At 43.3% G+C, this 24,090-nt stretch overlaps 1 protein-coding gene across 1 annotated transcript in view; it reads left to right on the top strand.

The window, feature by feature from the left end:
- The window catches only part of LOC120045594 (DNA nucleotidylexotransferase), a 156,480-nt gene that overhangs the window by 14,858 nt on the left and 117,532 nt on the right, over positions 1-24,090 (top strand). The window contains exon 3 of the mRNA XM_038990495.1: positions 1,289-1,396. Within this exon, the coding sequence (XP_038846423.1) occupies positions 1,289-1,396 (108 nt within the window). The remainder of the gene's footprint in view (positions 1-1,288; positions 1,397-24,090) is intronic.

Here is a 24,090-nt window from a genome sequence, read left to right on the forward strand (position 1 = left end):
GAGTGAACGAGCAGAGTGAACGAGTATCGTCCGATGTAGTTATTGATATAAAAATATGAAATGATTGATATAAAAAAAATTCTACGAATATATGTTAAAACGGTTTTCCATCTTACAGTGGCTGTTTTGCGTAAGTGGAGTGGGAGGTGGAACAGGTGATGGTGAGAACAAGGAGAGAGGAGACAGTGAGTGAGAGATTGTGGGAATGGTTGCAAGATTGGAAAGAGATGCGTAAGTCCTGTGAACACAGAGACACCTGTTGTCCCTGTGCGGTGGTTGTCATCAATCTTCTGTTTAGGAAGGGCTAGTGCCCCCCCGTAGGAGTGAATGCCTCTGTGACCCCTAACCCTAGTTGGCGGCCTGAACACACCTCTCTGTCTGTGTGGATACCACTAGTCTGTGTAGACACACACACAAGCGTTCACAGCCCCGTCCACATGCCTACACGAACGGTTAGTCAGAGGATTAAAACTACCACAATTTTTTTTTTATGTTATATTCTGTATAAGAGAGGAGAAATGAAGTTTCACTTTTGATTGGCATAAAATCTGGTGCCATGAAATATATTCAGAGCTATTCAATGCTTTTTTTAAGAACAGGAGATCCCTCTGGCTAAGGAATAACTGATGATTTTTTGTGTATCCCTTACTGATTTATTCAGTCGTCCAGTGTGAGAGAACCTGAGAGAAGCCAAGCCCTTTTTCGTTATCTTCCTTCTAACACCCTGTTCTTTCTTTAAAAGTTTCTCCGTCAACACAGCACGGTGGCATTATCTACTTACAATTCTTCTCTGTCACAGTGTTCCTGAACCACTAGGTCATTTTCACAGACACAATGTTCCATTGTAGATGTCTAATTGTCTGCGAGAACATTAATATTACATCTGTAATCCTTTTGATACATCACAAATGGACAATTTCTTCTTAGGAAATGAAACAGCAATTTATAAGAGGCACATTGGAGTATGGGTTTGCAGAATTCTTTTATTGTTACAGGTTAGCTGGAGTAATGGATTTGGATGCCACCAGACTTTATGATGAGTGTCATTAGACTGTTGCCTTGGTGACATGGGGACTGGGATATTCTCAACCTCCTTTATTGTTGTTCAGCGTTTAGAACTCATAACAATTTCATGTAACTTTTTGAAATCCCCTTTTGTCACATTTTGTTTGATCCAGAAACTCTGGCTGACGCGGTGACTTGTCATTGGATTGCTGGTGAACATCACTCCCACTGGAGCAAGTTTTTCCGATGAATTCAAATACGTTTTCTTTGTTTTTGTATACAGAACACACCCACAGTGACAGACTGTTCTCCACCCAATGCTGTGGCCAATGTTTCTCAATACGCATGTCAGAGGCGGACGACCACGGAAAATCACAACAAGATATTCACAGTAAGGAAAAACAGAACACACACCCATACAAGCACACCTTCTTACTCAATTACATGTCCCTATCTCTGTCTTTGTGAGGCTATTACACGCTCATTGCTCCCACAAAGCATCCATCCCAACCAGTTCTGCTCTGATTGGGGTCTCTTCCTTCACACACCAATGCACCGACGCTGACCCCCAATCAGATAAATTAACCTACAAATGAGAAGCATCTGCAGGTAGGCCATGATGAAGGCAGAACAGCTGAGGTGCCCACGAGGACTGACACAGGCTGGCATGGGCTGACCCTGAGGCTAGGCACGGCACACTGAGATGGGCACTTGACGTAAAGCTTCTCACCAACAATGACGGATCTGTCTCTATGCCATCTGGCCATCGGGCAGCTAGTGGCCAATGCCAGGGGAAAGAGGGAGGGAGGGGGGTTTGGAGGCCACGTTTTCAGACAGGATGTGAGGGAGTGTGAAGGCTGGTTTACAGTCCGTCTATCGGCATGTCTGTAGACAACACCAAAAAAAAACATCCGTTTTAAAAATGAATTCAGTAAATGTCAACCTAGCATGCCAGGCAACTTAAAGCAATTTTCTAAACAATGTTTTGTTTCATTGCTAGCTAGTTTTCTAGCTAGCTGGCTAGTCAGTTCAAATAATGGCCAGAGTATAGTTGATGACGTATTAACTTTAGCTACTTTTTATTCATTATTACAGGGAAATAAACCCGAAGAACATGATTATTTACAAAGTAATGGCAAGTTTCCAGAAAATAGCTTACTACCACAGTGTGACGAAGTAAAAGGTCATTCTATCAGAGAATTGTAGAACTCCTTGTCACAAGAGGATTTGTTCTGGTTGCTGTAGCAGTCCGGCTGCTACGACGACGGACGTTGCGACAGTCGCAGATACTTTTATCATGTCTGTGCGACAAGGAAGCTGACAGTTGCAGCAACGGTCTAAAGACATTCCACTGGAATGACCAGCGATACTTGTCACATTCTTATTGTCTCCAGACATGTCGTTAGACCAAGTATAAACTGGCCTTAATACTGCAGCTTGCCATTGCTTTGTGTGCGGTAACGTTTATCTACACAATAACAATGCCGCCTTCTCACAAAGATTTTTATAAAAATATGTATTTAAATATGTATTTACTAAATTAACTGAAATATTCAATAAATTTTTTTAAAATTTAAAAATAGAAAAAATAATCATAATTAAAGAGCAACAATAAAATAACAGTAACGAGGTTATATACAGGGGGTACCGGTACAGAGTCAATGTGCGTGTCAGCGTGTGTAAAAGAGGCGAAGTCAGGTGCAGGAGAGTAGCGTGATGTAAACAGGCGCACTTTATTAAAGTTCCAAAGCGAGAGCACAACATAAATAAAATGCGCTCAAAAACACGGAACATAACAAAAGTAAAGCGCGTAAAAAGACACCACAGCAACATGAAACAATTACACACAAAACATGATGGGAAACAGAGGTAGCTTAATTGGGGAAATGAAAACCAGGTGTGTATGGAAACAAGACAAGACAAATGGATATATGAAAAATGGAGCGGCGATGGCTAGAAAGCCGGTGACGTCGATTGCCGAACGCCGCCCGAACAAGGAGAGGAGCCGACTTCGGCGGAAGTCGTGACAGTACGGGGGCACAGGTTAGTCGAGGTAATTGAGGTAATATGTACATGTAGGTAGAGGTAAAGTGACTATGCATAGAGAGTATCAGCAGTGTAAAAATGTGTGTGTGTGTGGGGTGGGGGGGGGGGTCAATGCAAATAGTCTGGGTAGCCATTTGGTTAGCTGTTCAGGAGTCTTATGGCTTGGGGGTAGAAGCTGTTAAGAAGCCTTTTGGACCTAGACTTGGTGCTCCGGTACCGCTTGCCGTGCGGTAGAAGAGAGAACAGTCTATGACTAGGGTGGCTGGAGTCTTTGGCAATTTTTTGGGCCTTCCTCTGACACAGCCTGGTATAGAGGTCCTGGATGGCAGGATGTTTGGCCCCAGTGATGTACTGGGCCGTACGCACTACCTTCTGTAGTGCCTTGCGGTTGGAGGCCGAACACTTGCCATACCAGGTGGTGATGCAACCAGTCAGAATGCTCTCGATGGTGCAGCTGTAGAACTTCTGACTACCGCTGATCTGATCTCAAACTTCCAGTGGGGCTTGGTGTGTGGGAGGTTGGTGCTTGGTGTGTGGGAAGTTGGTGCTTGGTGATGAAGAGTTTCTCCAAGCCTTATTAAGCAGAGCTTACTGGGAGCATATGGAGACATCTGTTTCATAATGACTTTCACTTCTCCCTGACTGACTACACATGCAGACTCACACACTTGCACACATATTCATGTGACATGTTCATACCACCCACCCACACACACACACACACACACACCCACACAGACAGACAGACTGAGAGACACTTGAGTGGGAGTGGTGCTCGGTTCCCCTTCCCCTGTTCCTTTCCACTGCATTAGCTCTGTAATCACCAGTCTCTCTTCACTCCTCATCAGGCTGATGTTTCACTCATTATTCCACTTCAACATACATCACTCACAAGTGTTATTTAAGATAATTACTGTAATGTCAGTTCAACCTGTGGCTGTGGAGAAGGGATATAAGTAATTAAACTAAATCCTAATATCCTGGGAACAGTAGGGTTAAAGACCAGGGAGGTCTGGTGAAATATCAAAATAGCATGAATGAACTACAGCACCTGGAAGGTTTTTCTACAAGGATGAACACATCTAAAAAGTGTGGAGATATACAGTGTGGTCTGAAATTATTGACACCCTTGATAAAGATGAAAAACAATTGTTTAACAAGTAATATTCTTTTCTCTCAAAAAGGTAGGGGTCAAAATGTTTCAAATACCTCACTCTGTGAGGACAATGGCACTGAGCCTTTTTCTAAAATATTTGATGAGTTGGAGAACAGAATCCTTCCATATCCGTGATATCCTTCATTTGCGATTATGGACTGCCCTCTTCATTTCAAACCACATGTTTGCAATGGGCTTCATGTCCGGAGACTGAGATGGCCATTGCTAATTTTTTGTTGATTTTATGTTCAATTAACCATTCTTTGTGGATGTTGATGTGTGCTTGGGGTTCGTGTCTAGCTGGAAGATCCACTTGCGGTCAAGTTTCAGCCTACTGGCAGAGAAAACTGATTTTTGGCTAAAATATCCAGGTACTGGGTAAAGCTCAGTTTCTGTACAGCACTTTGAGATATCAGCTGATGTAAGAAGGGCTATATAAATACATTTGATTTGATGCAGAAGAATAATGAGAAAAAAAACCTAGTTAAAATACATTGAAATCATACATTAAAAGCATCTTCATAAACGTGTGTCTTCAGCATGGATTTAAATAGAGCCACTGACTCTGCAAGCCTGATCTCCTCTGGCAGACCATCCAAAGTCTAGGGGCCCTAATGGAAAATGTCCAGTCTCCTTTTCAACCTAGACTTTGGAACGGTCAACAGTGCCATGCCAGAGGATCTCAGGCTGTTTCCTGGCTCGTAAGGGAGATAAAATATCAGAGATATAGGATGGGGCTAAACCAAGCCTAGTCTTAAATGTGATTAATAGTTTAGATTTTTTTATAGTCTAAAAGTGACTGGTAGCCCGTGTAAAAAAGCTAAAATAGGTGTAATATGGTTACATTTTCTGGTGCCTGTTAAATGTCGAGCTGCAGCATTTGGGACACACTGTAGATGACGGAGAGATTTCTGACTGAGACATGCATTCAAAGAGGAAATAAAAGCATGTCTACCTTTTTCCAGATCAGTGACTGAAGTAAAAGATATGACTTTAAGCTATAATTCTTAGATGACAAAAGGCATAGTGAATAGGTGCTGGGAAGGCTACTGAACCATCCATGCTCACTGAAAAAAAATCTGCCACATAGATATGATCTGAACCAGTCGAGGGCAACTCCTGAGATTCCCACCCACCTCTCCAACCGGTCAACAAGTATATAATGATCAATAGTACCAAACGCGGCACTGAGATCCAACATAACTAGAATAGAGCGTTCGCCGGCATCCTCAGCCAACAGAAGGTCATTACTGACTTTTAATAAAGCAGTTTCCGTTGTGTGAAGTGAGCGGAAGCCCGATTGGAATTTTTCCAAATAAGTTGTTCATACTCAAATAAGCCACCAATTGTTTGAAAACGTCTAAAATCTTGGATAAAGAAAGCAAGTTGAGAGAGGTCTATATTTGCTCAGTGAAGAGGGGTCAAGATTGGGCTTTTTAAGAAGAGGTTGGATCAGAGCAGTTTTAAAGCAGGCTGGAAAGGAGCCAGAGGTCAGTGAGCTATTTACAATTGACAGTATGTTGGGGCCAACAGTAGGCATAACCTCTTTGTAGTCTACTAGAGTATGGAAAGCCATTTTAACATACAGGTATATTAATTGTATTGTTTATTAATAATTTCATTTTTTTTACAACAATAATGTAATTTTTGATATCAAATGACATTTTTATATCAAAGTATGTATTGATATGAAAAAATAATTGAATGTTAATTATCAATATCAATAGTTAGAACTTTTTATATCAATAATACCATTTTTTATATCAATAATTGCCGAATACTGCATATTAGCATATATTTAGCATTATTAAGACTTAAACAAATCAGCTTCTAGTGCCTTGAATGTCAATGAAGAGGAGGGTACCGAGAGACAGTCATCCCATTTTGTTGCCTTAAAATTACATCTAAAAATTGATTACATTTGATTTTTTGATACATAACCTACTGTCTTGGGTTTCAGTTAGCATGAAAATATCAATGTATTTGGAAATAATAAATTGCATGTGAACAACTTATTTAGATCTTATATTCAATGAAACAATCTTGACATGGTATTCAGGGGAGTTAGAGGAACATAAATTAGGTTACTTACATTAACTGCACATAATATGCTTTCCATGTCCTCTGTTGCTAATTATGACAGGGAGGATTGGAGCACTACCAGACCAAGACCGTCAGTGTCTAAAACAGTTTGCAGTTGCTGGAAATAGGGTGAATCCCATCTCTTTTAAAGATTGCTGGTTGCTCCCAGCAGCAAGTTAAAATTGTTGCAAAAGGAGACCTTGTTGCTGCAAAGTTCCTTTAGGTACCCGTTTAGGGCAATGAGGCGGCTGAAACATTCAGAACCCCTATCATGGTCCAAAAAAACTATCATGGTCCAAACACACCAAGAAAGTCGTGAAGAGGGCACGACAAAACCTTTTCTCCCTCAGGAGACTGAAAAGATTTGGCATGGGTCCCCAGATCCTCAAAAAGTTTTACAGCTGCACCATCAAGAGCATCCTGACCGGTTGCATCACCGTCTGGTATGGCAACTGCTCGGCATCTGACCATAAGGTGTTACAGAGGGTAGTGTGTACGGCTCAGTACATCACTGTTGCCACACTTCTTGCCATCCAGGACCTATAAACTAGGCGGTGTCAGAAGACCCAAAAAATTGTCAAGGACTCCAGCCACACAAGTCATAGACTGCTCTCTCTGCTACCGCATGGCAAGCGATACCAGAGCGCCAAGTCTTGGTCCAAAAGGCTTCATAACAGCTTCTACCCCCAAGCCATAAGACTGCTGAACAATTACAGCAAAGCAAGGGAAAACCATGAGAATAAAACATGACTTGGTAGTAGATTCAGTGCCAGATGCAACCAGGTCTAGTGAGGGGTACCACAACATAGTGAGGCAAGACTCTGCTTTGGCTTCTTCCTGTCCGACATGCAGGATGTGAAGGAGGCAGATGTGGAGAAGTTGAGGTTACATTAGATTTTTTTTCTTCATTTTAGTCATTTAGCAGACACTCTTATCCAGAGCGACTTACATTCATCCTAAAATATCTAGGTGAGACAACCACATGTCACAGGCATAGAAAGTACCCATTTCCTCAATATCGGGGGGGATTATTTAAGATACTGTTTGAAGAGGTATTGTTTCAGATGTTTTGGAAGATAGGCAGGGACTCTGCTGTCCTAGCTTCAAGGGGAAGCTGGTTGCACCATTGGGGTGCCAGGACAGTAAAGAGCTTGGACTGGGCTGAGCAGGAGCTGACCTCCCATAGTGGTGGGAGGGCCAAGAGACCTGAGGTGGCAGAACGGAGTGTTGGTGTGTAGGGTTTGTGTGTAGGGTTTGAGCATAGCCTGAAGGTAGGGGGAGTTCCTCTTAGTGTTCGGTAGGTAAGCACCATGGTTTTATAGTGGATGTGAGCCTCGACTGGAAGCCAGTGGAGTGTGTGGGGGAGCGGGGTGACATGAGAGAACTAGAGAAGGTTAAAACCAGGTAGGCTGATACGTTTTGGATAAGTTGCAGGGGTTTGATGGCACAAGCGGGGAGCCCAGCCAACAGCAAGGTGCAGTAGTCCAGATGGGAGAAGACAAGTGCCTGGTTTAGGACCCCATTTCCTGTGTGAGGTAAGGTCTTACTCTACAGATGTTGTAGAGCATGAACCTGCAGGAGCGGGTCAATGCTTTGATGTTTGCAGAGAACGACAGGGTGTTGCCAATGGTCACGAAAAGGTTCTTTGCACTCTGGGAGTGTGACAGTGGAATTGCCAACCGTGATGGAGAGGTCTTTGAGCGGACAGGCCTTCCCCGGGAGGAAGAGCAGCTCCGTCTTGTCGAGGTTGAGCTTGAGGTGGTGGGCCGACATCCAAGTTGAGATATCTGCCAGGCACAGAGAGAGATGCGTGTTGCCACCTGGGTGTCAGAACGGGGGGAGGAGCAGTTATAGGAGAGACCAAGTGAGTATATGACTGAGCCGAGTTACTTGGTGTATAGAGAGAAGAGGGCCTAGAACCGAGCCCTGGTGGTGGACACCAGTAGTGAGAGTACATGGTGCAGACACAGATCCTCTCCACGTTACCTGGTAGGAGCTGCCAGCCAGGTGGGATGCAATACAAAAATGTGCAGAGCCTGATGGTTCACGGTGTCGAAGGCAGCCAGATAGATCTAGGAGGATAAGAACAGAGAGAGCTGATCAAAGACAGCATGCTCAAGTGTTTTGAAAAGAAAGGGATACAGGTCTACAGTTTGTCAGATGAGTCGAGTGTTGATTTCTTGAGGGGAGCAACTCGTGTCATTTTGAGGTCAGAGGGGTCGTAGCCAGTGGTCAGGGATGAGTTGGAGGGAAGTGAGTAATGGGAGGTTTCCCGAGATGGTCTGGAGAAGGGAGGAGGTGGTCGAGTGGGCAGGTTGTTGGGCAGCCAGACCTCACTAGTTGCAGTATGTCATCTGGAGAGAGAGGGGAGAAAGAGGTCAAGGCATAGGGTAGTTCTGTGTGAGTGACACCAGTGGACACAATAGGCTGAACGAATGAGTAGCGGATGTTGTCAACCTTCTTTTCAATGTGGTTGACAAAGTCGGGGCGACCCGGCCGGGAGGAAAGGGGACAGTGCAAGTCATAGGATGCAGAAGGGAGGAGAGTAGGGTCAATGAGGCAGAATCAGGAGACAGCAGGGAGAAGGATTTAGCAGAAGGGAAAGATGATAGGATAGAAGAGGAGAGAGGGCGAAGATTGCGATGGAGCATGACCATCTGGGTAGGGGCTGAGTGATTAGGGTTGGAGGAAAGGGAGACAGAAAGGGAATCAAAGTAGTGATCAGAGACCTGGAGGGGGTTGCAGTAAGATTAGTAGGTGAGCGGCCTCTAGTAAAGATGAGGTCAGGTGTATTGCCTGCCTTGTCAGTTGGAGGGGATTGGGAAAGGGTGCGGTCAAGAGGGAAGGAGGGGAAAGAGAGAGTTGAAAAGAAATTAATCGAAAGCAGACGTCGCGAGGTTGAAGTCGCCAAGTACGAAGAGCGTTGAGCCATCGTCAGGAAATCAGCTTATCAAGGTGTCAAGCTCATTGAGGAACTCTCCAAGGGCACCTGGTGGGCGATAGATGACAATGTTAAGCTTGAGTGGACAAGTGACAGTGACAGTTTGGAATTCAAATGAGATGGACAGGTGAGAGGGAGAAAAGGGAATATGTCCACAAATTAGTAGACCAGTGCCACCATCACAATGACCAGATGTTCTTGGACTATGAGAGAAAACAGTCAGATAAAGAAAGAGGAGATGCAGTGTTCTCTGGGGTGATCCGTGTCTCTGTCAGGGCCAAAAAGTTAAGGGATTGAAGGGCAGCATAGGCTGAGCTGAACTCACTGTTCTTGACCACAGATCGGCAGTTCCAAACGCTGCCAGAGACCCGGAATTCCACATGGGTTGTGAGTGCAGGGAACACTAAATTAGAAGGGTTGCAGCCAAGGGGTGGGGAGCATTTTTAAAGCCTACAGGGAGAGGTGTGAACAGGTATAAAAAACAAACATAGTTGACAAAGCTACAAAAGAGCAAAATGAGAATCTGTAAATAACTAGGTAAGATACTCAAGTGAGAGAGTGATGTGGAACTTTCCTCTCTTTCTTTCCTCGAACAACTCCGCAGAACAGTCTTTGATTTGGCAACGGTCTTAGTTTTGAATCAAAACTGACACGACTGCCGCTTACAGCTGCCACTGAGAAACCAGGAGAGACTGAAGAACTAACACACATTGATAATTGCCCAGCAGAGGTTGAGAGCACACCTCCCTGTACTAATTGTTAATTGCCTTATTGAGGTGAAACCACTCCCCCTCCAATACAGCCACTAACTACCAAAACAAGTCACAAATTGCCCTGCCCCTTGATCCTGGTCGATATGTCAACAACGATCTGCAAGTTATGAGCAGTCAACAGTTCAGGACACTGGGAAGACAAGCATCACTTAAAGTAGATGGCTCTAGCTAGCAGAAAGACAGTACTAGACCACAACAGATAAAGACAAAAAAAAGTATACTTATCACTCCTGGAGCTATCAGGAGTCCTCTAGCTATAGAATGAAGTTACACTGTAGCTTTGTTGTTCTACAAGGCATATGCTCATAGCCAATATGCTTACTGTACCTACTGAACTTGCAAGTCAATGCCACTCCTTCCCCTCGGTTGACACACAGTCTTACCTGGAACAGGTTCTGGAATGGGAAGGCAAAGAACATCCCACTTGACCCTCAACAATTCCTTGAAGTCATTTTTGTAAGGCCCGGGTCCAAACTTGACTGAGCAAGCAGCAGACAGGATTAACAAGTCCATTGGTGTCCTCAAGCACTTGGACACCACAGATGCTGAATTGGAGGCATCAAAGTCTAGTGACATTCATCATGCTGCTCGCCAAACTCAGGACATTCTAGTCCTAGTAGAGGTTGTCAGGGAGGCAGACATGTTCAAAACCTAATCAGGCAAAGTTCACGGCATTTCCTGGTTCTAACAGAAACCTTCTCTCAAAAGTGAAGAACAGTGAGTTGTTGGGGTGGGTGAGGTCCAAATTGAAGTGGAGAAATGTTCCAGTTTGATTTGAAACAAATTGGGTGCCAGGCTAGCTGGGGATGTGTTTGGCTTAGCCTGACCAAGACTGACTAAGGGGTAGACAGTGATTGGGAGTTAAGGGGCAGGAGTAGGCTAAGTCAACTAATATTGTCACTGGAAATATTTTGTATCGATCTGTATTTATTTATGTTTTGTATTTATCAGTACAACTTTTTATCTGTGTAAATGTCCGTGCATAATTGTTTTGTTGTCTAATTTAACAAAGTAAAAATCTATCTTGCTTTATGCTTTTTGAATAATTCATTATTTGAAAAAAAGCCATGATGTTAATAGTTGGAATTGAACAACACCACTGATAGTTTGGAGCATGAGTTATGACAGTTTTAATAAGTGGCATTTGGACAAGTAACAGATAGCAACAGTCTAATTTCTAAGCATTCAACTAAATAACTACTATATACAGTTCATTCGGACGGTAATCAGACCCCTTGACTTTTTTCACATTGTGTTACGTTACAGCCTTATTCAAACTTTTATTAAATCTTTTCCCCCCTCATCAATCTACACACAATACCCCATCATGACAAAGCAACAACAGTTTATATGACATTTTTATAAATGTAAAAAAACAAAAAACTGAAATATCACATTTACGTAAGTATTCAGACCCTTTACTTAGTAATTCGTTGAAGCACCTGACTGGGCCACTCAAGGACATTCAGATACTTTTTCCGAAGCCACTCCTGCGTTGTCTTGGCTGTGTGCTTAGGGCCGTTTTCCTGTTGGAAGGTGAACCTTCACCCCATCTGAGGTCCTGAGCACTCTGGACCAGGTTTTCATCAGGAATCTCTCTGTACTTTGCTCTGTTCATCTTTCTCTTGATCCTGACTAGTCTCCCAGTCCCGGCCTCTGAAAAACATCCCCACAGCATGATGCTACCAGCACCATGCTTTACTGTAGGGATGGTGCCAGGTTTCCTCCAGACGTGACACTTGGCATTCAGGCCAAAGAGTTGTTTCTCATGGTCTGAGAGTCCTTTAGGTAGCTTTTGGCAAACTCCAAGCGGGCTGTCATGTGCCTATTGCTGAGGAGTGGCCACTCTACTACCTTTGGCCACTCTACTATAAAGGCCTGATTGGTGGAGTGCTGCAGAGATTGTTTTCCTTCTGGAAGGTTCTCCCTTCTCAGAGGAACTCTGGAGCTCTGTCAGAGTGACCATCTGGTTCTTGGTCACTTCCCTGACCAAGGCCTTTCTCCCCGATTGCTCAGTTTGTACGGGCGGCTAGCTCTAGGAAGAGTCTTGGTGGTTCCAAACTTCTTCCATTTAAGAATGATGGAGGCCACTGTGTTCTTGGAGACCTTTAATGCTGCAGACATTTTTTTGTACCCTTCCCCAGATCTGTGCCTCAGCACAATCGTGTCTCGGAGCTCTACGGACAAATTCTTTGACCTCATGGCTTGGTTTTAGCTCTGACATGCTCTGTCAACTGTGGGACCTTAAATAGACAGGTGTGTGCCTTTCCAAATTACTTTCAATCTATTAAATTTACTACAGGTAAACTCCAATCAAGTTGTAGAAACATTTCAAGGAGGATCAATGGAAACAGGACGCATCTGAGCGTAATTTCGAGTCTCATAGCAAATGGTCTGAAAACCTATGCAAATAAAGTATTTCCGTTTTTTATATGTAATACATTTGCAAAAATGTCTAAAAACCTGTTTTCACATTGTCATTATGGGGTGTTGTGTGTAGATTGATGAAGATATTTAAAAAATATATATTTTAGAATAAGGCTGTAACGTAGCAAAATGTTGAAAAAGGGAACGGGTCTGAATACTTTCGAATGCACTGGAGAACGACAGTTGTGTGTTAAAAGCTTACTTCTAGTGGCCTACTGTTGACCAGTGGTGCCATGTTTGTGCAAGTGTACCTTTCATTTATGTGTCTGAGTTGTGTTTCCGTCTCAAAGTCTTCATCTTCCTCATCAACTTAACCCATGTAATCAAAATAGGCTCTACACCCTCAACGTCACCAAAAACTTTACTGATGATGTGCAGAATTTCTCTTGCTTGTTGTAATCTGAATACTGGAAGGTTGTTGACAACATAGGCTAAGTCAAATATTTATGTCCTGTGTTCTACAACTGCCTCAATTAGTTCAGTACTAAATCCAGTACAGGCTGCCTTGATGGTGTAAAGATGTCCTGTATCCTTAAGCAAATGGCTCATTTACTCCTTCCTCTAAGATGTTCCTGATTTAAAGTTTTGTCTGCAGTTCCCCTCTCCATTCGAAGAAGACAAAACTCTGATTTTGTACTGTGAGAGTGTCTTGCCATGTTACATTCCAATCCGTTGGATTTCAGCCTTATGCTCCTGGTCTCTGTCAACCTACACCCTTGGAAAAAAAGGTGCTAAATAGAACCATATAGGGTTCTTCGGTTTGTCACCATATGGGAAGCCTTTTTGGTGCTAGGTAGAACCATTTGCAAAGGGTGTAGGGTTCTTCATAGAACCCATTGTACATGTTTATACAGTTGAAGTCGGAAGTTTACATACACCTTAGTCAAATACATTTAAACTCAGTTTTTCACAATTCCTGACATTTAATTGAAGTAAAAATTCCCTGTCTTAGGTCAGTTAGGATCACCACTTTATTTTAAGAATGTGAAATGTCAGAATAATAGTAGAGAGAATGATTTATTTCAGCTTTTATTTCTTTCATCACATTCCCAGTGGGTCAGCAGTTTACATACACTCAATTAATATTTGGTAGCATTGCCTTTAAATTGTGTAACTTGGGTCAAATGTTTCAGGTAGCCTTCCACAAGCATTCCACAATAAGTTGGATGAATTTTGGCCCATTCCTCCTGACAGAGCTGGTGTAACTGAGTCAGAATTGTAGACCTCCTTGCTCGCACACGCTTTTTCAGTTCTGCCCACACCTTTTCTATAGGATTGAGGTCAGGGCTTTGTGATGGCCACTCCAATACCTTGACTTTGTTGTCCTTAAGCCATTTTTTGCCACAACTTTGGAAGTATTATTGGGGGCATTGTCCATTTGGAAGACCCATTTGTGACCAAGCTTCAACTTCCTGACTGATGTCTTGAGATTTTGCTTCAATATATCCACATAATTTTCTTCCCTCATGATCCCATCTATTTTGTGAAGTGCACCAGTCCCTCCTGCAGCAAAGCACCCCCACAACATGATGCTGCCACCACCGTGCTTCACGGTTGGGATGGTGTTCTTCGGCTTGCAAGCCTCCCCCTTTTTCCTCCAAACATAACAATGGTCATTATGGCCAAACAGTTCTATTTTTGTTTCATCAGACCAGAGGACATTTCTCCAAAAAGTACGATCTTTGTCCCCATGTGCAGTTGCAAACCGTAGTCTGGCTTTTTTATGGCGGTTTTGGAGCAGTGCCTTCTTCCTTGCTGAGCGGCCTTTCAGGTTATGTCGATACAGGACCCGTTTTACTGTGGATGTAGATACTTTTGTACCTGTTTCCTCCAGCATCTTCACAAGGTCCTTTGCTGTTGTTCTGCGATTGATTTGCACTTTTCCCACCAAAGTACGTTCATCTCTAGGAGACAGAACACGTCTCCTTCCTGAGCAGTATGATGGCTACGTGGTACCGTGGTGTTTATACTTGCATACTATTGTTTGTACAGATGAACGTGGTACCTTCAGGCATTTGGAAATTGCTCCCAAGGATGAACCACACTTGTGGAGGTCTACCATTTTTTTTCTTGAGGTTTTGGCTGATTTCTTTTGATCTTCCCATTATGTCAAGCAAAGAGGCATTGCGATGGAAGGTAGGCCTTGAAATACATCCACAGGTACACCTCCACTTGACTCAAATTATGTCAATTAGCCTATCAGAAGCTTCTAAAGCCATGACATCATTTTCTGGAATTTTCCAAGCTGCTTAATGGCACATACTTATTGTATGTAAACTTCTGACCCACTGGAATTGTGATACAGTGAATTATGTGTGATACAGTGAATTATAAGTGAAATAATCTGTCTGTAACCAATTGTTGGAAAAATGACTTGTGTCATGCACAAAGTAGATGTCCTAACCGACTTGCCAAAACTATAGTTTGTTAACAAGAAATTTGGGGAGTGGTTGAAAAACGAGTTTTAATGACTCCAACTTAAGTGTATGTAAACTTTTGACTTCAACTGTACCTAGAATCCTGTATGAAGGGTTCTGCCTAGAACCATATATTAAAGGTTCTACTGAGAACCGTTTTATATTTGGAGGGTTCTTCCTAGAAACATCAATGAATGGTTCCAACAGCCTTATTAGCCTTTAGAATAAAAACTTTTATGACAATAAATACATATACACAACCTTGCCAAAAGTATGTGGACACCTGCTAGTCGAACATTTCATTCCAAAATCATGGGCATTAATATGAAGTTGGTCCCTTTTGCTTCTATAACAGTCTCCACTCTTATGGGAAGGCTTTCCACTAGATGTTGGAACATTGTTGCTGGGACTTGCTTCCAGTCATCCACAAGATAATTAGTGATGTTGGGCGATTAGGCCTGTCTCAGGCCTCAGTGTTCAAATTCATCCCAAAGGTGTTAGATGATGTTGAGGTCAGGGAAATGTGCAGGCCAGTCAAGTTCTTCCACACCGATCTCGACAAACCATTTTTATATGGACCCTCACTTTGTGCACGGGGGCATTGTCATGCTGAAACAGGGAAGGGCCCTCCCCTACAATGACATTCTAGAATCGTCTAGAATGTCATTTTATGCTGTAGAGTTAAGATTTCCCTTCACTGGAACTAAGGGGCCTAGCACGAACCATGAAAAACAGCCCCAGACCAGTATTCCTCCTCCAATAAACTTTACAGTTGGCACAATGCATTGGGACAGGTTGCTTCTTCAAGCATCCGCCAAACCCAGATTGTCGGACTGCCAGATGGTGAAGAGTGAATCATCACTCCAGAGAACATGTTTCCACTGCTCCAATGGCCGGTGAGCTTTACACCACTCCAGCCGATGCTTGGCATTGCGCATGGTGTTCTTAGGCCATGTAAACCAATTTCATGAAGCTCCCGACTAACAGATATTGTGCTGATGTTGATTCCAGAGGCAATTTGGAACTCTGTAGTAAGTGTTGAAACCGAGGACAGATGATTTTAATGCCCCCCCAGCACTCGGAAAACTCCCATTCTGTGAGCTTGTGTGGCCTACCATTTCACGGCTGAGCCTAGATTTTTCCACTTCACAATAACAGCACTTACAGTTGACCGGGACAGCTTAAGCAGGGTAGAAATTTGACGAACTGACTTGTTGGAAAGGTGGCATCCTTCGACAGTGCCACGTTGAAAGTTATTGAGCTGTTCAGTAAGGCCATTCTACTGCCAAGGTTTGTCTATGGAGATTGCATGGCTGTGTGCTCAATTTTATACACCTGTCAGCAACGGGTGTGGCTGAAATAGCCGAAACCACTAATTTGAAGGGGTGTCCACATACACAAGTTTGTATATATAGTGTATCAAAAGGCCTTTCTTTGAGGGCCTAGTTATACCCTAACACAGTGGTGTTAGGAAACTCCTGGTTTACAGGCCAAATCAAATCAATTCACATGCAAAAACGCAGATATATAAAAAAAACAATTCTGAAAATCACCCTGCAATAGAGCATGCTGGGAAATATGTCTCTATGTAGAACCCTTGTTGCCTTCCAAGCAACACTTGCCTTCTGAAAAATCATTCTTGCCTTTCAATGAATCATCCATTCTTTCAAAAACGGTTCTTAGGATATTAAAAGTTCTAGGTAGAACACTTTGCATTACAAAGAACTCTTGTCTTCCAGAAAGGGTTCTTCAGATCAAAACAGTTCTTGGTAGAACTATCTCTCCACAAATAACCCTTTTGGAACCCTTTTTTTCTAAGCGTGCAAGCATCTTCACCTCGTTCTGCTTTAAGATAATTGAACACCTTTTCTAATCCCTTTAGTAAATAAGGTTGGGAGACATTGATATCCCCTTGTCCCTGAACTCCTTCACTAGCCAATCTAGGAAGTTCAGGTTATCTGCAGCCACTTGACCCAGTCCATGTCTGATGTTTGTCTTGTTGGAGCTCACAGTCACTTTAGTTGCCTTCTCCATATGCAATAGCTTGGTCACCTGGTCTCAATGTCTGCAGATGCTGTCAGCGCCAACAAAGGTGTAACTGAAAGACAAATACATGCACCAATGTATCAGTAATCATAGCCATTATAATAGCCTACAGTTCTCAAAGGAAAATCTCTGTCATCTAATATTTTTTTAAATATTACAGACACACTGCAGTACTTCAAGATGTAATATTCTTTAACAGGGGTATATGTGCGAATCATATACAGTTTCTTTTAATCCATCGTCTTCGCTAACACTACTCATATCAAAAGTGGACGACTGTGTTCTTGCATGTCCCTCACATAGACCTAGAGGCCCTCAACCCAGCATGACATAGAGATATTGTTCTGTTAAATGATAGGAAGTCAGCTGGTTAGGCTTCCTCTTGAATTTGAGGGCTACGGGATCGGGTTGAGAAGGAAGTGAAAATTACCAGGGTCCATATTTAGGAGTTACAAACAGGTGGGACCTGATCCTTGATCAACACTCTTGGACATGAACATGAACTGGCACTGGTTTTTTTTGGTGACAAGGTTTACTCACCCTCTTTGGCAATGGATCAGAGTTCTCCCAGCTTTACAAAGCTGTCGTTGAAGGCTGGCTTCCCTTTTGCACTCTCTCCCCTGGTTGAAAGAAAATAAGATCCAACTTAAGAGTCTAGATCAGAAAGTGCAATAATAACATACATAGTTATGGATTTACAAACAGAAGTCATCATACTGTCCATTACTGTCCGTAACGTTGAAATGCTAGGTTAGGCATATGGTTAGCTAAAGTTATCTAGCTAGCTAGCTTTGGGACACAACATCAAGAGTTTGTGTATTGGTTGGACTCTGAGTTGTGAATCGTTCTGGTGGGTTGGGACAGAAAATAACCCTACCATGAAAAAATGTAATGTCAACAAAGACATATGTCTAATCTCTAGGAGCTCTACTTACCGGACGTAAAGTGAAATGTGACCCTCAACATCAAATAAACGTCTGAATCCAACTTTTGTCCAAACCGCACCATATTCCTGCTGTGTAGACAGTGGTAGATTTTGTGGCAGGAAGTATGCGTGAAGTGTATGGTCTAATGGCAGCCAACTGTCTAACTCAACAGGGATAGGGTGCGGTTTGGACAAAAGTTGGATTCAGACGTTTATTTGATAGCAACGGACACATTTCACTTTACAGCTGGTAAGTAGAGATGCTAGAGATTGGCAAAGCATGGTATAGTTTTTTTTAATCGCATTCATCACTCTACTTTGCCTCTGTCTCGTTTTCTGTGTCTTGAGCTCTAGCAAGCAAACTTGCAACAATGTATCAACTGGGTTCAGCCAAAAGTATGTGGACACCCTTTCAAATTAGTGGATACGGCTAGTTCAGATACACCCGTTGCTGACAGGTGTATAAAATCGACTTTCAACGTGGCACCGTCATAGGATGCCACCTTTCCAACAAGTCAGTTCGTCAGATTTCTGCCCTGTTAGCACTTAGTTGGCCAGGGAAGCTCTGTTATTGTGAAGTGGAATCGTCGAGGAGTAACAACGGCTCAGCTGCAAAGTGGTAGGCCACACAAGCTCACAGAATGGGACTGGCGAGTGCTGAAACTTGTAGCGCGTAAAAATCATATTTCCTTAGTTGCAACACTCACTACCAAGTTCCAAACTGCGGGTCGCATTAACATCTGCTAACCATCTGTATGTGACCAATAAAATTTGATTTGATTTGATTTTTATTTGCACAAGGGAGAAGTGTTAAGGTATTTTATTATATTTCCACAGAATATATGGGATCCGAGCATGACATTTTGCTCTTTCACACTGAGGGTTGGTGGTTATCGAGGGGGAGATTGTTGGAAATATATACAGTATATATATATTTTTAAGACAATCAGAAATCAAATAAATCAAACTTTATTTGTCACACCGAATACAACAAGTGTCGACCTTACCGTGAAATGCTTACTAACAAACCCTTAACCAACAGTGCAGTTTAAGAAGAGTTAATAAAATATTTACCAAATAAACTGAAGTAAAAAATTATAAAAAGTAACACAATAAAATAACAATACCGAGGTTATACACAGGGGGTAACAGTACCAAGTCAATTTGCAGGGGTACAGGTTAGTTGAGGTCATTTGTACATGTAGGTAGGGGTGAAATGACTGTACATAGTTAATTAACAGCGAGTAGCAGCAGTGTACATAACAAATGGAGGGGGGGTCAATGTAAATAGTTTGGTGGCCATTTGATTAATTGTTCAGCAGTCTTATGGCTTGGGGGTAGTAGCTGTTAAGGAGCCTTTTGGTCCTAGACCTGGTGCTCTGGCACCGCTTGCCGTGCGGTAGCAGAGAAAACAGTCTATGATTTGAGTGACTGGAGTCTCTGACATTTTTTGCAGATTTCCTCTGACACCGCCTATTATATAGGTCCTGGATGGTAGGAAGCTTGGACCCAGTGATGTACTGGGCCGTACGCACTACCCTCTGTAGCGCCTTATGGTCAGATGCTGAGCAGTTGCCATACCAGTCGGTGATGCAACCAATCAGGATGCTCTTGATGGTGCAGCTGTAGACATTTTTGAGGATCTGGGGACCCATGCCAAATCTTTTCAGTCTCCTGAGGGGGAAAATGTGTTGTCGTGCCCTCTTCATGACTGTCATGGTGTGTTTGGACCATGATAGTTTGTTGGTGATGTGGACAACAAGGAACTTGAACTTCTCGACCCGCTCCACTACAGCCCCATCGATGTTAATGGGGGCCTGTTCGGCCAGCCTTTTCCTGTAGTCCACGAACAGCTCCTTTGTCTTGCTCACATTGAGGGAGAGGTTGTTGTCCTGGCACCACACTGCCAGGTCTCTGACCTCCTCCCTATAGGCTGTCTCATCGTTGACACTGTTGTGTCTTCAGCAAACTTAATGATGGTGTTGGAGTCGTTTTTGGCCCACAGTTGTGGGTGAACAGGGAGTACAGGAGGGGACTAAGTACACACCCCTGAAGGGCTCCAGTGTCTAGGATCAGCTTGGCAGACGTGTTGTTGCCTACCCTCACTACTTGGGGGCGGCCCGTCAGGACGTCCAGGATCCAGTTGCATAGGGTGGTGTTTAGTCCCCGTGTCTTTAGCTTAGTGATGAGCTTTGTTGGCACTATGATGTTGAACACTGTAGTCAATGAACAGCATTCTCACATAGGTGTTTCTTTTGTCCAGGGGGGAAAGGGCAGTGTGGAGTGTGATTGAGATTGCATCATCTGTGAGTCTGTTGGGGCGGTATGCGAATTGGAGTGGGTCTAGGGTATCCGGGAGGATGCAGTTGATGTGAGCCATGACCAGCCTTTCAAAGTACTTCATGGCTACCGACGTGAGTGCTACGGGGCGGTGATCATTTAGGCAGGATACTTTCACTTCCTTGGGCACAGGGACTATGGTGGTCTGCTTGAAACATGTAGGTTTTACAGACTCGGTCAGGTAGAGGTTGAAAATGTCAGTGAAGTCACTTGCCAGTTGGTCCGCACATGCTTTGAGTACACGTCCTGGTAATCCGTCTGGCCCCGCGGCTTTGTGAATGTTGACCTGTTTAAAGGTCTTGCTCACATCGGCTACCGAGAGCGTTATCACACAGTCGTCCAGAACAGCTGGTGCTCTCATGTATGCTTCAGTATTGCTTGCCTCGAAGCGAGCATAAAAGTAATTTAGCTCGTCTGGTAGGCTCGCGTCAATGGGCAGCTCGCGTCTAGATTTCCCTTTGTAGTCCGTAATAGTTTTCAAGACCTGCCACATCCGACGAGCTTCAGAGCCGGTGTAGTAGGATTCAATCAGAATCCGGTATTGACTCTTTTCTTGTTTGATGGTTCGTCTGAGGGCATAGCGGGATTTCTTATAAGTGTCCGGATTAGTGTCCCGCTCCTTGAAAGCGGTAGCTCTAGCCTTTAGCTCGATGCGGATGTTGCTGGTAATCCATGGCTTCTGGTTGGGATATGTACATACGGTCACTGTGGGGACGACGTTGTCGATGCACTTATTGATGAAGCCGATGACTGAGGTTGTATATTCCTCAATTCCATTGGATGAATCCCAGAACATATTCCAGTCTGTGCTAGCAAAACAGTCCTTTAGCTTAGCATCCGCATCACCTGACCTCTTCCGTATTGAGCGAGTCACTGGTACTTCCTGCTTTAGTTTTTGCTTGTAAGCAGGAATCAGGAGGACAGAATTATGGTCAGATTTGCCAAATGGAGGGCGGGGGAGAGCATTGTACGCATCTCTGTGTGTGGAGTAAAGGAGGTCTAGAGTTTTTTCCCTCTATCAGACATCCCCAAATGAGCACTTTTATACATTGTGCGCAGGCCAGTTACTATTATGCGTGCTCTGACACACCAAAACTTGTTTCTCACAACTGTAGCATAGGAGGTGAACACGCAAACAACATGTCCACTCCAAGAATGGTAAATGACTGTAAAAATATATTGATACATTAACAGAAATGACTGTAACCAAACATTGTAGATTAGAAATTATGGGGATTAATAGTTCATTAACTACCAGTGATGTATGTAATGGGGAATTTATAAAGACCAACACCAACACTCAACAATAATTCAAACAATGAAAGCACATGGATAGGCAGGGAAGAGCGCATTCTGGAAAGAGACGCGCCTAATGCATCTTCGCTACACACCCTTCACCTTCCTTTAAAAGTACTCTCAAGACACATTATCTTCACACATAAGAAATACTCTCACAAACGTGGTCAGGTCCAAAGCAGTAGCCATTATGGAAAACCAATGCAAATTCAAAACAAATGCACTTTCACTTATTTAGTCAATTTTATACAATTGTTTGGTGCAGTGAGGCAAAGCCTTGGCACAGGTGTCATACGATACCTGTACTATTCAACCAATGCCTGTACTAGACAAATAGAGCTAAGATGTCTTTCCCCATAATCAGTGGAAAGCTGCCCCACTCTGTACAGTGGTTCTAGTTAAATTATGGATAAGGCTCCCCCTGCTACAGTAGCTACCAAGCTAGCTCCTCCAGGCAGACCAACCGTGCAGACAGAGTATCCCAGCACAGCATGAGCCTGCCCTCTCACCCCTCTCAATGAAGGCCTCAATCCTCTTGTTATCTCATGGTGTGAAGGGAGCCCAGCTGTGCATGCGTGGGAGTGTGTTGTGTGAGTGTGCATGCATGCGTGTGAACTACCTGTCTGTTTGTGTGTGTGTGTGTGTGTGCGTGCTTGTTGGTGTGTTTGAGGTCATCCTCTCGCTGCATGTTGTGAACGGGTCAGTGGAGCCTTCTGCCAGTCTGGGCTCAGGTCTTGCCTGCTGACCCGAGGCACCATGACAGATCACCCATGGCCCGGCCACACTGTTGGTGACCGCACTGATCTAGCTCACTACTCAACCAGACCAGGAGAGAAAAAACCTGCAAACTTTCCCACATTTTGTTGTGTTACAGCCTTAATTTAAAATTAATTACATTGAGATTTTGTGTCACTGACCTACACACAGAACCCCGTAATGTCAAAGTGGAATTATGTTATTATACATTTTTACAAATTAATACAAAATGAAAAGCTGAAATGTCTTGAGTCAATAAGTATTCAACCCCTTTGTTATGGCAAGCCTAAATAAGTTCAGGAGTAAAAATGTGCTTAACAAGTAACATAATAAGTTGCATGGACTCAATCTGTGTGCAATAATAGTGTTTAACATGATTTATCAATGACAATCCTATCTCTGTACCCCACACATACAATTATCTGTAAGGTCCCTCAGCCGAGCAGTGCTTTTCAAACACAGATTCAACAAAAAGGACCAGGTAGGTTTTTCAATGCCTTGCAAAGAAGGACATCTATTGGTAAAAAAGCAGACATTGAATATCACTTTTTGAGCATGGTTTTGTTATTAATTACTCTTTGGATGGAGTATCATTACACCCAGTCACTGCAACGATACAGGCGTCCTTCCTAACTCGGTTGCCGGAGAGGAAGGAAACCGCTCAGGGATTTCATTATGAGGCCAATGGTGACTTTAAAACAGTTACAGAGTTTAATGGCTGTGATAGGAGAAACTGAGGTGGATCAACAACATTGTAGTTACTCCACAAAACTAACATAAATGATAGAGTGAAAAGAAGGAAGCTTGTTCAGAATCAAAATATTCCAAAACATGAATCTTGTTTGCAATAAGACACTAAAGTTAAACTGCAAAAAATGTGGCAAAGAAATGAACTGTCACAACCTGATCTGTTTCACCTGTCCTTGTGATTGTCTCCACCCCCCTCCAGGTGTCACCCTTCTTCCCCAGTATCCCCTGTGTATTTATATCTGTGTTCTGTTTGTCCGTTGCCAGTTCGTCATGTTTGTCAAGTCAACCAGCGTTTTTGTTATCAGCTCCTGCTTCTCCCAGTCTCTCTTTTTCTCGCCCTCCTGGTTTTGACCCTTGCCTGTCCTGACTCTGAGCCCGCCTGCCTGTCCACTCTGTCGGCCCCTGACCCTGAGCCTGCCTGTTGATCTGTACCTTTGCCTCACCTCTGGTTTACCGACCCATGCCTGCCTTGACCTGTCTATTGCCTGCCCCTGTTGGAATATTAAATCATAGTCAATTCCACATGTCTGCATCTGGGTCTTACCTTGATACCTGATATTAACTTGATGTCCTGGGGCAAATCCAACACCACATCACCGAGTACCACTCTTCATATGTTCAAGCATGGTGGTAGCTGCATCATGTTATGGGTATGCTTGTCATTGGCAAGGACTAGGGAGTTTTTTTGTATAAAAATAAACGGATTCGAGCTAAGCACAGGCAAAATTTTAGAGTTCAGTCTGCTTTCCAACAGACATTGGGAGATGGTCATGTATATTGATTTTGTGGTCAATTAACTATTTCTTTGTAGATTTGGATATGTGCTTGGGGTTATTGTCTTGATGGAAGATCCCCTTGCGGCCAAAAACCTGGCTGCCTCTGCCACAGTCTCCGGACTTGAACCCCATTGAAAACCTGTGGTCTGATTTGAAGAGGGCAGTCCATAAGCGCAGACAAAGGATATCAAGGAGCTGGAAAGATTATTTATGGGGGAATGTTTTAAGATCCCTTTCAGTGTGCTCTCCAATCTCATCAAACATTTTCAAAAAAGTCACAGTGTTGTTATCCTCGCAAGGGTAGGGAGCCAAGAATTTTGATCCCTAATTTTTTTTATTGCTTGTTAAGCAAAA

This window comes from Salvelinus namaycush, chromosome 4 (assembly GCF_016432855.1).
Source record: "Salvelinus namaycush isolate Seneca chromosome 4, SaNama_1.0, whole genome shotgun sequence".
Lineage (NCBI taxonomy): Eukaryota > Metazoa > Chordata > Actinopteri > Salmoniformes > Salmonidae > Salvelinus > Salvelinus namaycush.